The following is a 16,414-nucleotide window of genomic DNA, read 5'->3' as shown; positions in this document are numbered from 1 at the left end:
AACATTAATAAAAAATTAACATAAATTTACAATTGATTCTTAAAGTGATAATTTTCTTTTATAAGTGTATTATAATATTTGCCGCATCAAATTCTCTCATCGTTTCTTATTGTTTTTTTTCCATGGAATGTTAAATTAACAAAGGTTTATCACAATTAATATCTACGATTGATTCTTCATACATTCTCATTTCGTAAATATTTAATTAGAAAATTATAAAATGCGCGATATATCCATACAATATGTTACACTCATTGTTCATAACACGATAGAAAAATATCTCTTGATGTAACGATTTCACAATAGATTATGCCTTCTACGATAATTATGCTTAGAGATGTTCAATATCAAATGTTATTAATATAACGAAGAGTTTTTCTTTCATAACGATAGGGAACTCGGAATTTCTTTTATCTTTAATTACATTATTAATTACGACAGATTTTTACTGATTGATTCAGAATAGATATCAAGAAAAATACAAAAATCTAATTGGTTTCTCTTTCGTAATCCATTACTTGTCTGAATAAAAAAAAAAAAGAATTTCAAGAAGTGATATCATTGTCTATCGTTCTCTCGTTTCCTGTTAGGAAAGTATATTTTCTCGTTGGAATATGACAAAATATCTACGGAGACATCGTGTTTAATAGTTCTGTTGGAATATTTCGTAAACTTAAGTTCTCTATTGTATAATAACGAAAGAAAACGCTTTGTTGTTAACCATACTGGTGACATTAACATCTCCAAGTATAATTACGATCGTATCGTATAATTTAATCACGAAATCGTTAGATCAGGCATGATACAAGATATTTAAGGAAAAGAAAGAATCTTTCGTGAATGTACGAAAAACTTTTATTAATTTACTTATTCACAATTACGATAGAAATTAGATTATTTGTAGATTCCATAAGTATCTATCGCTTTCGCTCTTTCGACTTTCTTAATCACAGCAGTTTATTACGGTTTTAATTTGTCATATCTTTGCTAACTGTCCTAATTTGTCAAGTAATCGCGAATGTGCATAGCTGCCATTGCCACGAGTATTGGCGCGGTGCAGTGAGACGCGAGGGCGGCGAAGCACAGGCAGCGGCACCGCTTCTCCTTCTTCCCCCCGCCGCCGGCAGCCAATGCTCGACACAGTGGGCCGCGCTACAGCTCGAGCGTCTCGGCTCTTCACACGGCGCGCTCTTATTCGTACAATTTGAAAAATTTATATCTCGATTATTGATAGACCTAACCCAAGACAATATTGGACTTTTATGTTCATCTCGATCCCGTCTATCTTTCCATTACGGGATGGCTTCCGATTACATTACACCCTGTATATATGCATTTATACTTTATATCGTGTAATACATTAAGTATTATGTAATTAAGATTAATCCGTTTTTATGTTCTAATATAAATATGTACTCAGGAGAAGCAGTTATTGAATGTGACGCGACTAAAAAAATAACGCAACTTCTAGCGCGGCGCTTATAGCAGGAGATTATCATCTCGTTTTGCCAATAATTGAGAATGATGGAACCCAAATATTATTATATTTGGATGGATTTGGCTTTTAATGTTTTTTAATTTTTGTCCTTACAAAATTTTCAAAATTTTGAAAAAAGGGTGGGGGTGGGGTAAATTAAAGTTCGAAATTTTTGGAAAATCTAAATATACTATTGTAAAGAGTATAAAATACCATAAAACTTTTGTATAAAACATATTTTTATAAACTTTATATTTTTAAAGATATTTGTCGAAAAACGAAAAGTGCGTTATTTTCGAGGAGTGGTTTTAACCCCTAAACGTCGAGATACGCCGTTAAAAAAAATATGGGTGTAATATTTTTTTATGTTCTACAACATATTCAAAGCTTATTAAAATCGGTGAGGGACAGTTCTGTCCGTTCCCTTGTGAGTGCAGCCAGTGCATCCCAATCGAAAACGCTGTAACTCTGATGTAATTCTGATTTACCCGAGTAGAATTTCATCTAGTACGTTTGACTTAAAATTTAGTAGCTAGATAGTATTGGCTACATACAGTTTTCTAGTTTGGTATTAGCTCGCTTCTGGCTGAGTATTCGTAATCAGTTGGTGTAATCTAGTTGATGTCTAGTAATCATACAGAAATGACGATAATAGATGGCGCTGTTTTTCCAGAAAACATGAACTAGTTACAATCTAGTTACTAGCAGTTATAAAATTGGTTAACAGATCCAAGAGAAAGGTTATGTTCCTGCCTTACAATATGTCTAGTAACTGCCTAGTAGTAACGTAGTCAGCAGAATTTACAGATGATGCTAGCATATAATGCAAAAGGCATGTCATGAGTATGTCAGGGCTAAATAACTCGTATTATTAACAAAAGGTTTATTACAAAAGGTTTTCTTTTAAAAATCTTGCAGAACTAATGTACATTGGTAATAAGTTGGAATAAAACAAGTGTATTATGTTGCATTATAGCATATTACACTATTAGTTCAGGAAAGTCTTTAAAACAGAACAGGTCTAAAGAAAAAGTGAGATTACCCGGAGTGGAAATTGCAATCTCAGAACCGTCTAGCAGTGGTCTAGTAAATTTGTGTATTACAGATTCGTTTTCTAATGCGCAGTTCGCCATTTAAGACTAATTAAACTATTTTAATAATTTTAATAAAAATTAAAACTATTATGTTTTCTGGAAAAGCAGCATCATATACTATCGTCGTTTCTATTACTAGACATCAACTGGATAGCACTAACTTATTACAAATACTTAGCCAGAAACATAAACATAACCTTTCTCTTAGAGCTGCTGAGCAATTTCAAATTGCTAGTAACTAGATGGTAACTAGAATATGTTTTCTGGAAAAGCAGTGCTATCTACTATCGTCGTTTCTATGTGATTACTAGACATCAACTAGATAACCCTGATTAACTGATTACGAATACTAGCCAAAAACGAGCTAGTATCAATCTAGAAACCTGAATGTAGCCAATATCATTTAATGATTGGATGTTGAATCAGAGGAATTAGATTTATTTCTACTTGAGTAATAGTATTATCCACACGGTATGCTGACTACATTAGCACGATGCAGTTACTAGATATATTGTAAAACAGGAACATAACCTTTCTCTTGGATTTGTTAATCAATTTTACAACTGCTAGTAACTAGATTGTAACTAGATTATATTTTCTGGAAAAGCAGCGCTATCTATTATTGTTGTGTCTATGTGATTACTAGACACTAACTATATCATACCAACTAATTACAAATACTCATATGTATCCTTATCATTGTTCTCGGATAAGAACTCGTCTGCAGGGTAAGTATAGTGGAATTTTTTAGAAGATTTAATTGGAATTTAAGAATTTATAAATTTCTCTGATTCAACATCCAGTCGTTAAATAGTATTGGCTATATTCACGGTTTTAGGTTAGTATTAGCTCATTTCTGGTTGAGTATTCGTAATCAGTTGGAATTATACAGTTGGTATCTAGTAATCACATAGAAATGATGATAGTATATGATGCTGCTTTTCCAGAAAACAATCTAGTTACTGTATAATTATTAACAATTTAAAATTAATTGACAGATCCAAGAAGAAAGTTATATTTCTTTATTATAAATGTCTAGTAACTATCTCGTGGAAACGTAGTTTTAATGCGCTATATAACGCAAAGAACATATAGCAAATATGTCAGAGCTAAGTAACCCGTATTAATTATAAACGGTCTGTTCTTGTCCAAAAACTTCTCAGAGTAGACAAGTATATTTTGTTTTATTATAGCTTATTACACAAATGTACACTAGTTTAAGTTCTTTGAAAAATACACAGAACAGATCTAAGAAGAAAATGAGTTAACCCTAAGTGGAAATTGCAATCTCAGGACTGTCTAGCAATACGGTAGTGAATTTATCTATTATATTATCTCTGTTCTTTTTCTAATGCTAGTCATTTAAGAAGTTCAGTCCTTCTAATAGCTACATACAAGTTAATCAATATATAATATCTTAATATTAAGAATTTCAAGTGATTTAGTCTCTCTGATATAACTTATGTAGGCTATGCGAAACATCCTTTATCAATAGTTGCAGTAGCACAAGACGTAAGACGATTGACTGTAGAGTCAAGGGTCCCAGGTTCAAATCCCAGTAATGTGGTAAGCGATTTTTTCCAATATTGAAATATTTATGTTACACATAATTAACAAGAGTTCCAGCATTAAAAGTCACTAGCATTGTTTCTAAAGGACAGTATTAATAGAATTACAAATTCTGATTAGCAAAATCTATCTAGGGGTGATGTACGTCTGATGTAGAAAATAAATGTCATAAAGAAATGTCACAAAAATAATTTTTACATTTTATTATTTTCTATCTAGTCTCTATATAGTCCAGGCTGTCTAGCTACTAACCAAAGTGAGCGTTACATTACTGTCTAGTAACCAGCTCTGATTATCTATCTCATTACTGTATATATTATTTTGTCTCGTCACTAGGTCATATTTTTTATGCAACTACTAGCCAAAGTGAGCGTTACATTACTGGCTCATCACTATCTAGACACACTAGCTAGTTATGATGTTAGACACAACTTTTCTATGTCATGACTACACAGTCACTAGATGCAAATTCTACTCGGGTAGTGGAAACAGGCAAACCAACTGTATCCTAACTCTATTTTGTCCGTAAGTTTCCACCGAAGTTCAAATCGGATCAAAGTCGAGTTGAGGTAAGCTTTTTTTAAGATCGAAACGAGCTAGGGTAGGGTTAGGGTAGAATTCAGCTCGTTTCCACTGCAAAAAAGGCTTACTTTAATCATATTTAGGTGTTATAAATGTCTATATACAAGTATATACACAAGTATATACGTTAGTACATATATATGTATATAGACATATGTCTCGTATACAACAATACATACATGCACATATACGTACTTGCGCACACGCCTATAAATACACACATACAAGCATACACACATAAATATGTTTGAGAACCGTTCATCAATCTATTTAAATACGTTTCATGTAATGATCCATCAGCCAAAGTTTACTTTCAGGAAAAAGTATCTGTGTTTGTATGTTTCATTAATTTTTAGCAATCTTATTTAAAAATTGGCCACGAGGAATCTCTTCCAAATTTCAAGACGAACATTTAAAAAAAAATGTATCCAAATTGGTTGAAAAATAAGAGCTCTAGACATTTTTGAAACAATGTATGTCGAGTAGCTCCATTGTGCCTCGGGGGAAACTTAGACGATTGGTTTCTACCTTATCTCAACCCGACTCTGACCGTACTTAAACTCTTGATGGAATAAGACTCATTAAGATGTCCCTGGAGCTTCAGTACTAACCTTCGAAATCAAATGAACGAGCATAATTAATCCTGATTTGCCGGGGTACTTGCCCGCTATATTCGCCGGTGTAATGTCAAAGAGCGTAGCTCCAAGCTCCGTACAGATTGCGTTTACTAAAAGTTTTTTACCGCTACCATGCGGCCCGGCTATAAAAATTGATCTTACGAGAGGTGTGAGTTCTCTCAGGACTTGGTTACCCAGCGGAAGTATACAGTATTCAGCAATCAATTGTCTTATGTCGCCTTGACATAATTTAATTACATATTATTAAAAATGCTTCAAATTGATTTACAATATTTAGAATATTCATAAGAAAGATAAAGAGATTTTTATTTATTGCGGCAAGTAATACTCATTGAAAAGTAAATTAATTGAAATAAATACGACTTAATATAAATATAAATATAAATAAATAATTTAATTACTGTATATTTAAATATACCGAATGTTGGAAGAGGATCTTTTTCCTTTGTACGAAGATTGTAATTTGCGAAAGACTTTTCACCCTTGAATTCGTCTAGCGAAACTTCACGGTAAAGCTTAATAATTCCTTGCGTGACTAGCTCTTCGAAAAGAGACTCGGTTGTTCTATCAGGTGTTAGATCTTTCTCCTTTTTTTTCTTATTTTTCTTTCCACTCCTGCGAATTCGTTTCTGAGGTTTCTTCACACGTTTTCCTTTGAAGCCTTTGTCTCTATCTAAGGCGAGCTGAAGAGCTTCTATATCGTCTAAGTGTAATATCATATCGTATTATTATCAATTGTTAAATGAAGGAAGTCGAAAAACTCGTTGTACTAATCTAAATAAGTATCTTAATTAATTCTTTTTGTACAGTTCTTTACAATCCCTTGCAATAATTTTTAACCAAGTATAATAAGATAAATGTTTGTTAAACTATTACAAAAATTTATGTACACTCACTCGAAAAAAAAGCGGTACACCTAAAATTTGTCAAAAAATCACTAAACTTCCAATGACGATAACTACGCGAGTAATAAAGATAGAAAGGTTTCTAAAAAAAGAAATTAAAGCTTCAAATGTCTACTTTAAGAATTGATTTAATAAAATTTTGCGTAATAATTTTTTTCAAAATGGCGTATGACAAAGCGAGAGCATGCGAAATTGAAAAATATTGGTCTGAGTTTGCGACGATCCATGGCGTGAGGCAAGTATCGCAACTTAATGGGATAAAAAGCATGCGATAGTACAGAGTTTTCCCTTTAAAATGCTTTTTTACTCGTCTCGATGCGATGATTTTTCGCTGAGATATGCGCATTTAAAGTAAAAAACTGCCTTTTTATTCAAATGGGCATATCTCAACGAAAAATCATCGTATCGAGATGAGTAAAAAAGCATTTTGAAGGGAAAACTTTGTACTATCGCATGCTTTTTATCCCATTAAGTTGCGATACTTGTTTTATGCCATGGATCGTCGCAAAATTAGACCAATATTTTTCAATTTCGCGTGTTTTCGCTTTGTCATACGCCATTTTGAAAAAACCTATCACACATAACTGTAATATAAAATTTTTTTAAGTGGCAATCCGAATCTTGAAAATGCTTTTTGGAAAACTTTGCTAGCTGTATTAGGTGCTGAGATATTCAATTTTGAATTTTTAACAATGCCCAATTTTAACTATTGCAAGAATAAAAATTCCGGGTTTCGCTAACAACTATGGTTAGTCTTTATTTTAAAACTCGAAACCGTTCTCGGATTGTAAGCGTTCGACGTACATGTGCATGTGTGTTGCATAGCTGACTTCCCACGAAATTTTACTACTCCAGACTCACATTAACACAAGCAAATCTGAGTAGTTACGCGAACGAAGCTTCCCCATTAGGGAATTTTGATATTCGATTTTACCACGTAGAAAAAATCATTAAGCTGTATCAGTTTTAGGAATTGCGATATCTGATAAAAATAGACGACTTTCATCTGACTATTTCTTATTAAAAGGTTTTACCGTCGGCATTAGCATTACCCAATGTGCACCACGGGGAGGTTGCGCGATCGGAATTTGCACATTATGGAGCTCTGAAAAGTGCCGTTTTGTGTGTGTGTGTGCGTGTGTGGCGGAGAGGTGTTTACCTCAAGGAGAAGGATCCCGTGGCTCGTCAGTTCCACGGTATTTTGTGACTCCAAACCTTCCTTGGGTGTGTGCGCGCGTGTGTGTGCGTGTGTGAGCGCGAGGGTGTGTAAGCGTAAGTCTATGCGTGAGAGAGAGAGAGAGAGAGAGAGAGAGAGGGCGAGAGATAATATTACATTAATAGTGTGTATGACCACCTCTTGCAAGAATAACTTCCTCCATGCGACGAGGCATACCCCTTATAAGAGTTTGAATTTCAGCTTGCGTAATGTTCGTCGATTCATCTGTCGCCCCCCCCCCCCCTCTCTCTCCTCTCTCTCTCTCTCTCTCTCTCTCTCCTCTCTCTCTTCTCTCTCTCTCTTCCCTCTCTCTCTCTCGCTCTGCTCTCTCTCTCCCTCTCCCTCTCCCTCTCCCTCTCCTCTCCCTCTCTCCCTCGATCCCTCTCCCTCTCCCCTCTCCCTCTCCCTCCCCTCTCCCTCTCCCCTCTCCCTCTCCCTCCTCTCCCTCTCCCTCTCCCTCTCCCTCTCCCCCTCTCCCCCCCTCTCCCTCTCCCTCTCCCTCTCCTCTCCCTCTCCCTCTCCCTCTCCCTCTCCCTCTCCCTCTCCCTCGCCTCTCCCTCTCCCTCTCCCTCTCCCTCTCCCTCTCCCTCTCCCTCTCCCTCTCCCTCTCCCTCTCCCTCTCCCTCTCCCTCTCCCTCTCCCTCTCCCCTCTCCCTCTCCCTCTCCCGAGCCCTCTCCCTCTCCCTCTCCCTCTCCCTCTCCCTCTCCCTCTCCCTCTCCCTCTCCCTCTCCCTCTCCCTCTCCCTCTCCCTCTCCCTCTCCCTCTCCCTCTCCCTCTCCCTCTCCTCTCTCTCTCTCTCTCTCTCTCTCTCTCTCTCTCTCTCTCTCTCTCTCTCTCTCTCTCTCTCTCTCACGCATAGACTTACGCTTACACACCCTCGCGCTCACATACACGCGCGCACACACCCAAGGAAGGTTTGGATTCGCAAAATACCGTGGAACTGATGAGCCACGGGGTCATCCTTGAGTTAAACACCCCCCCCCCACCCCCCCCCCCCACACACACACAAAACGGCACTTTTCAGAGCCCCATGATGTGCAAATTCCGATCGTAAAACCTTTTAATAAGAAATAGTTAGATGAAATTCGTCTATTTTTATTAGATATCGCAATTCTTGAAACTGATACAGTCCAATGAACTTTTTCTACGTGGTAAAATCAAATATCAAAATTCCATAATGGGGAAGCTTCGTTCGCATAACTACTCAAATTTGCTTGTGTTAATGGACGGGATTCATAGACCGAACTTAAGCTCAAGCATTGTCTTAAGTCTAGCTTCGAGCCGACTTGAGACTTACTTAACCAATGAAATAACAGCATTGACGTCTCAAGATCGTGCTTAAGCTAGAACTTGAACAAGATTCGACTATGAATTCCGGCCAATGTGAGTCTGGAGTAGTAAAATTTCGTGGGAAGTCAGCTATGCAACACACATGCACATGTACGTCGAACGCTTACAATCCGAGAACGGTTTCGAGTTTTAAAATAAAGACTAACCATAGTTGTTAGCGAAACCCGGAATTTTTATTCTTGCAATAGTTAAAATTGGGCATTGTTAAAAATTCAAAATTGAATATCTCAGCACCTAATACAGCTAGCAAAGTTTTCCAAAAAGCATTTTCAAGATTCGGATTGCCACTTAAAAAAATTTTATATTACAGTTATGTGTGATAGGTTTTTTCAAAATGGCGTATGACAAAGCGAAAACATCTCGATACAATGATTTTTCGTTGAGATATGCCCATTTGAATAAAAAGGCAGTTTTTTACTTTAAATGCGCATATCTCAGCGAAAAATCATCGCATCGAGACGAGTAAAAAAGCATTTTAAAGGGAAAACTCTGTACTATCGCATACTTTTTATCCCATTAAGTTGCGATACTTGCCTCACGCCATGGATCGTCGCAAACTCAGACCAATATTTTTCAATTTCGCATGCTCTCGCTTTGTCATACGCCATTTTGAAAAAAATTATTACGCAAAATTTTACTAAATCAATTCTTAAAGTAGACATTTGAAGCTTTAATTTCTTTTTTTAGAAACCTTTCTATCTTTATTACTCGCGTAGTTATCGTCATTGGAAGTTTAGTGATTTTTTGACAAATTTTAGGTGTACCGTTTTTTTTTCGAGTGAGTGTATAAAATAACATTAAATGTTATCTTTCAACAAGACACAAAGAGAAAGAAATAATTTAATAAAAAATATTAAATGAAAAACGAACTTATTTAAGGGAGTTCCTCTGCTCAGGCTCGGCACAATAAGTGGCACAAGGGCTCAAATAAAAAAAAACTCAATCATTTTGTTATATTCTTTTTTTTGCTATATATGATCTAAAGTTAATAATAGTATTATAAATATGAGAAAAAATTTTGCCTATAAAGTACCCATACAACACAGAAGCTGCAACGTTACAATATTACGAGTTACATTTTAATATTCCAGAGACGTTTTAGAAACACGCAATATCAATATTATACCGAAATGTTTCAGTAATCTTGCAGAAATATTATAAAATTCCGAAAATATACATATTAAAATATATGCATCAGGTGTTCCAATATATGTGCAACTTCGTGTAAGAAGACATTTGTGACATTTTTAAATAGTTTTGTGAGATTTAAATATTTGGATTTGTGTGCAATATTTATACCAAAGATTATAATCTTTTTGAGATTTATAATAGAACAGTAAACTGAACAATTATCATATAAAATTTTATTTTCTTATTTGAAAAACTGTTCTATTATGAATCTAAAAAAAAATGCAATTAATCGACTATAAATATTAATGCTAAGAAATTCATATATATGTATTCATTAATATTATTGCTTTTGACAATAACTAAAATAATGCTACTTAATAAAAATAATACTACTTAGATAATAGAATATTGTGTAAGTTTTTATTCCTATATAAAATGTAATAATAAAATTTTCTAATTTTCTAATACGCTTCTAATATATTTTAGATTTTAATAGATAAACTTTGAGAATATATATATATATATATATATATATATATATATATATACAGGATGTTTGGTAAAGATTTTTATGCAATCTGTATAAACAGGTAGAGTGCATTAAGGGGATACTAAACTGTTCTGTTTTATCACTAATTTTTTGGACACCGAAATCTTTTTATTGATTGCATGGAATTGAAAATCCTTCTCCAAAATTAAAGTACAGATAATAAAGCGGTGCGCTGCGATCAATTTCCTATGAAAAACGAAAGAAAGTTAGAAAATTATAGTTTTCTCTTCACGAGTCGACTGCAGAAGTCTATCGACTTCTGTAGTCGACTCGTGAAAACATTTGCTGCGTATAAAAGTTTTAAACTTTGTACGTATAAAATAAGCATGAGGCGCACTTGGCATTTCAGCAAAGAACAATACTGTGCTTTTAGAATAAACCTAGGAACTTTAGAAAAAAAGTTTTCCGTGTTTAAGGGGATCTTATCTGTTTTATCGACAAAATTGTACAATTTGTTTTAATGTATAACTTTTTATTGCATTTACAGAATCAAAAATCCTCCACAATTAATTCTGAAAAAGGATTTCTAAATCTATAAAAGAAATACATACAAAATTTTGTTAATGACGTGCCCAAATGACTCTGCATTATCGATTAAGTTTGACGAGCAGTTTAGCATCCCCTTAAACTGAACAAAAAAATCCTTTACCGTTTTTCCATTTTTGCAATAGTTAACGAGTTATTGATTACACAGGTACACAAAAAAGTAGTGTTTCTTTTTGAAATTAGGAAAAAATAAACCAATTCAGATCTTGGATTTGAATTCAGCGAGTCAAAATACATAAGGATTAATTAGTTTGGTCCGCCGAACCAACCACTTTTTTGTGTGCCCGTGTAATCAACAACTTATTAACTATTGCGAAAATTGCAAAATGGTAAAGGACTTTTCTGTTCGGTTTAATGCGCTTTACTTGTTTATAAAGATTGCATAAATCTTTACTAAACACCTTGTATATGTTCAAGAAAAGTAAAAAAAAATCATTGCAATTGCGTAAATTCACAGTTTTTTATCCAAATGTTGGATGCAAAGAGATTATAAAGTTACACAAATTGCAACGAATTTTTTTTATCTCTCTTGTCTTTATATATTCTCAAAATTTATCTACTAAATTTGAAGTGTTATGCATATTTATAGCAACGCGTTTCAATGCATCAAAAACATTGCACCGTAACATTGCAATAGTCTTACATTGTAATGTTTCTTAGGGCGGACATTTCAGCGTTGCCGCAAGTTTGCAGTAACATTGCAGAAACATTTCATAACGTCCATGCAATATTACAATATTTTAATGTAAGGTTTCTGCAATGTTTTTGTAATCTTTCGGTGCTATATGGGTATGACCTTGATCCCACTCGGTATGTAATATTTCTAAAACCTTTTATTTAAAATATTAGACTTCTACAGTAATATCACAGAAATATTTTACCGTTTCTGCAACATTTCTGCAATGTTTCAATGTCCATGATCATTTCAAATGCAATCTTGCTGAAAGATTTCTGTAATATTTCGGTAATATTTCTGAAACATATCAATGTAAAATATTACAGAAACATTTTAGAAAATATTTTGGGTACATGTTTCATCTAGTTTATATCCACATTGCACAAATCTTTTACCGCAATGGTGCATTACACATATCGCGAACCATAGTTACATCTATTATAGTTTAATTTCTACAATCGGAAAAACGGTTACCCATCCAATTGTTAGCTGCCGTTGCTCGACCTCGAAGATCGTACGCGGACATTTCGTGATAATCCATGATGAGTACTTTATGTTTACGGATACATATTTGTTATAGATCAGTTCAATAGATGTCAGAAAGATGAAACATGTATAGTTAAATAATAGATTTATAAATAAATTGTATAACAGTTTTACTTTAAACGGAAGATTTTACGAACAGATATTCGGCAGCCCAATGGGGTCTCCCCTCTCTCTCATCTTCGCTGATTTAGTTACCCAGGTAGCAAGCCCACGTCATTTTGACGTCCCAAAATGGTCATATCTGGTCATATGTCGTCAAAATGACCATTTTTTTACATGACCTAAAATTGACGTCATGATGACGTCATTTTGAAGTCATATTTCAGTCATAATCTGACGATTATTTTCCCAGACAGCACACATCCAAAATTGGGACATAAAGACGTCATTAAGACGTATTTTAGACACGGTCTAAAGCGGTGTCTATACAATGAGATTTAAGGCGTAAGGCATAAGCATATTATATAAGTATATTATATTTAACTTTAAGAGAACTTTTTTAAGAAAACATTTAGATATCTTGAAAATAATTTCAAAATGGTCAAATTAACTATTTGAACGTTTCAAAGACTTAGTGCTAAATAGATCGCAATTTCTATCAAATTATAAAGTTATTCTATCAAATTATGGAAAAAGTTAAATTTAACAATGAAATTAATAAGTAAATAAGTTAATGCTATTTATTTTTAATGTTTTGCAAAATTTAATTGCTTTTATAAAAAATAATATAATTGCGACAGTTTATAACATATAGGTATATGTAGACAATAACAAGTACCCACATCGATGATTCAAACTGGCGTAGCAGATAGAGTACAAGGTTTGTAATCCTAAGGTCCCGAGTTCAAAACTTACCAGCGGCAAGTAAGAGTAAAATAAAATAATATAATTTAAATTTAATTAATTAATAAAAATTTGTCCCAAATTTAGTATGTACTGTTGATAAGAATAATTTAAAAAAAAGAAATTTTTATTTTATTTTTTTATCTCTAGTTGCAGTTTAAAGATATCCGATTTAAGAAATCTTTTAGATATTAGTTTCATGATATCTTTCTGTTCTCAAAAAACGACGCATTGGTTAACATTCTGACATTATATGTTATCTTTTAGAAGTCTTTTTATGTTATCATTTTCAGAAACAGGATATCTTTTAGAGATCTTTTTGACAACATATTGTTTACGTCATTCTATGACGTCAAAATACGGTACATTTCATGACGTCAGGAATTTGTGACATTCGACCGTCATTTTAACGTCATAAGAGCGTCATTTCGTGACGTCAAGAATAGTCAGTAAATGACCATTTTGGGACGTCAAAATGACGTGAGCTTGCTACCTGGGTACGGATGACTTGGAATCGTGTTGCCTCCAATCTTTGGACTTTAAGATATCCACATTTTTTAAATACGTCGACGATATATTTACAATTGTTCCGCGAACGAGACTCAAGGATGTGCTCGAAACGTTCAACAATTACCACCCCCGACTTAGATTCACGTTTAAATTGGAGGAAAACAACAGCTTAAACTTACTAGACACTACCGTTCTCAGACGGTAAACGAAAACGCCACATTCTCAGGCAGATAGGGTAAGTTAGGGTATGGATGGCCATACGGAAAAGATGGCCAATAGCTATAATTTCTCCAATAATTGCTAAATAATGTATTCTCGTATTATTTTCAAAGATAATCAGTATTTACTGTAGTTTATGTGCGTATACTATTTGAAATAACGATATTGTGGATGTCACATCATGTTTTTACTTTTGACTGCCTGCAAAGTTTTTCACGTGTTCATTAGAAATTGCCACAATGTCGAATAAATTACAGTTGTGCTGTCGCAATGAACGTTACCCACGTAACAAAAGTATGTAAATTGTAATGTGTAATTATATTTTTTATTTTCTTTTCTATTTTTTAAATAAATACTGTGGGTGGTATTCATAGTCGAATCTTATTTAAAGATCGTCTCAAGCAATGTCTTAAAATGCTAATACGGCTCTGTGATTGGCTGATGGCATCTCAAGACTGTACTTAAGATCGTTAATATAAGATCTGACTATAAATACCGGTCTATGATTATCTTTCTCTCACAGTTTGGACAAGATAGCTTATGACATTTCGCGGTAAGTGTTTATGTATGTATTTTATTAAAAAAGACAAGAATAAGTTGTGCATCTAATATTTTAATTTGACATATCGTATATATATATATTTTTTTTTAGTAATGACAATGAGTTAAATTGATCCTAAACTTGTGTGAACATTTAATATTAAAAATGTTTAAAAATATAATTAAATATGTGATAATATGTGGCAATAAAACTAAATATGTAAAATTATAAATTTGTTTATTATTCTATAAATGTTAAGTACATAAAAAATGTATAGCCAACTGTTCTGTGGCCATCTTTTCTCTAAAAGTTGTGAAAGATGGCCAATGTTCATGTTTCAATATTTTGATAATAAAAAATTTTTATTAAGTATTTTCTCTTTAATGTCGACAGTTTTACATACTTAAAGCTTCAGTGAAGTAATGTACCAAACGCTATTAAAAATTAATAAAACTAAAAGTATGTTTTTTGCATTTAAAAAAACTATTGCCATCTTATCCGAGTTTACCCTACATAAATTTTTTCTCGAACCATCCGCTTAAATACAAAATCAACACGATTATAAATTTAGTGGATCATGCTATTTTACTCTGATCAACAGTTCCATAATAAAAACATCGAGATCATTAAAAAAATTTTAATTAATAACTGTTTCCCAATACACATAATTAATAAACATATTTTAAAAAGGCTAAGAGATTATAGTAATTGTTTGCACAACGGTATATAATGTCACGGAAAACACTACACATATCAACGACACGGGAAACACATTGTCCAATGTAAAAAATTTTGTTACAATTCCGTATATAAAAGGCACGAGCGAGCACATCCGTAACATTCTTAGTAAGCAAGATTTCACAGTGTCCTATACGCTATCCCCAAAAAACTGGACATATTAATAAGGAAAGGCAAAGATGAATTAAAAGAAAACAAGCGCACAGAAGTGGTCTATAAAATTGATTGCGCCGATTGCAATGCCACATACAAAGGGCAAACAAAAAGACATATTGAAAAACGTATTAAAGAACATCTAGCGGATATTAAAAAACACGTAGATAATCACTCGGTGTTCAGCAAGCACAGATATGAACGTAATCATGAGTTTAGGTGGCGGGAAGTCGCAATCCTACATAGTGAAAAACATTCAGAAAGAGATAGCCGAGATGTTTTACATTAAAAAATTTAAGAACACAATAAACTTACAAAAAGATACGGATAACTTACCGTCGGTCTATGACCGAATAATACAGGCTACATAAAAACCCCCCTCCCTCCGCTGTTTTCGGCTTTCGGCTATGTCGAGCTTAAACAGCGGTTTCACGTAAGACGAAGTCGCTCACACACACATATGATTGCTTTACGGTCCATGGAGTGATACGGTCGTGCTTCCGAATACGAACGTTGACATAAGACAACACAAAGCGAACGTACGACTAATTGTTAATTCGTCAGACTACTATATCCATTACCGACGCACAAAGATTCATGTAAGCCACACGCTTTGTTATTCTACATGTCAGACACGGTTTAATTTACACTCTTTTACATTGTTACTTCTTTTATATTGTTAAATTAACTGACTGCTAATTTCGGTTTTTGATTGACACATCGGACTATACAAAATAGCTTATCGTCAGGACATTTACTTGAATTTTCTTATTGAAACATGTAGAAAATTTATATTAGCTGCTAAGTTTGCGAATTGATATATTTTGAGGACATAAGATATAATTGCATTGTAAAAATCGTAATTTGTATTTTTTCCAGTGACAATGTTGTAAGATCATTATAATTTAACTTGAAAAGGACCCGGATTAGAGGTCGAAATGTAGTGTTACACTCATATCAATAAACTTGGCCAGTCAGGTCGACGAAATAAAAGTGTTAAATTGATAATTTATAAATAAATATAAATTTATAGTTTTTTACTGATTTTTACGTATGCAAAATAATATATGGGGTAATTTATAAAAATATCTGTTTTTGGCTGTTCTTGTGATGAAACTAGTTAAAATTA

General features: G+C 33.6%; 1 protein-coding gene across 1 annotated transcript in view; it reads right to left on the bottom strand.

Moving 5' to 3' along the window:
* Positions 1–16,414, bottom strand: part of LOC105840159 (dynein regulatory complex protein 11) — a 66,498-nt gene that overhangs the window by 34,129 nt on the left and 15,955 nt on the right. The window contains exons 5-6 of the mRNA XM_036284402.1: positions 5,779–6,063; positions 5,334–5,578 (exon numbers count right to left, since the gene is read on the bottom strand). Of these exons, the coding sequence (XP_036140295.1) occupies positions 5,334–5,578; positions 5,779–6,063 (530 nt within the window). The remainder of the gene's footprint in view (positions 1–5,333; positions 5,579–5,778; positions 6,064–16,414) is intronic.

The sequence above is a fragment of the Monomorium pharaonis genome, chromosome 3 (genome assembly GCF_013373865.1).
Source record: "Monomorium pharaonis isolate MP-MQ-018 chromosome 3, ASM1337386v2, whole genome shotgun sequence".
Lineage (NCBI taxonomy): Eukaryota > Metazoa > Arthropoda > Insecta > Hymenoptera > Formicidae > Monomorium > Monomorium pharaonis.
The sequence above is the reverse complement of the archived record's forward strand: the minus strand, read 5'-3'. Positions and strand labels throughout refer to the sequence as shown.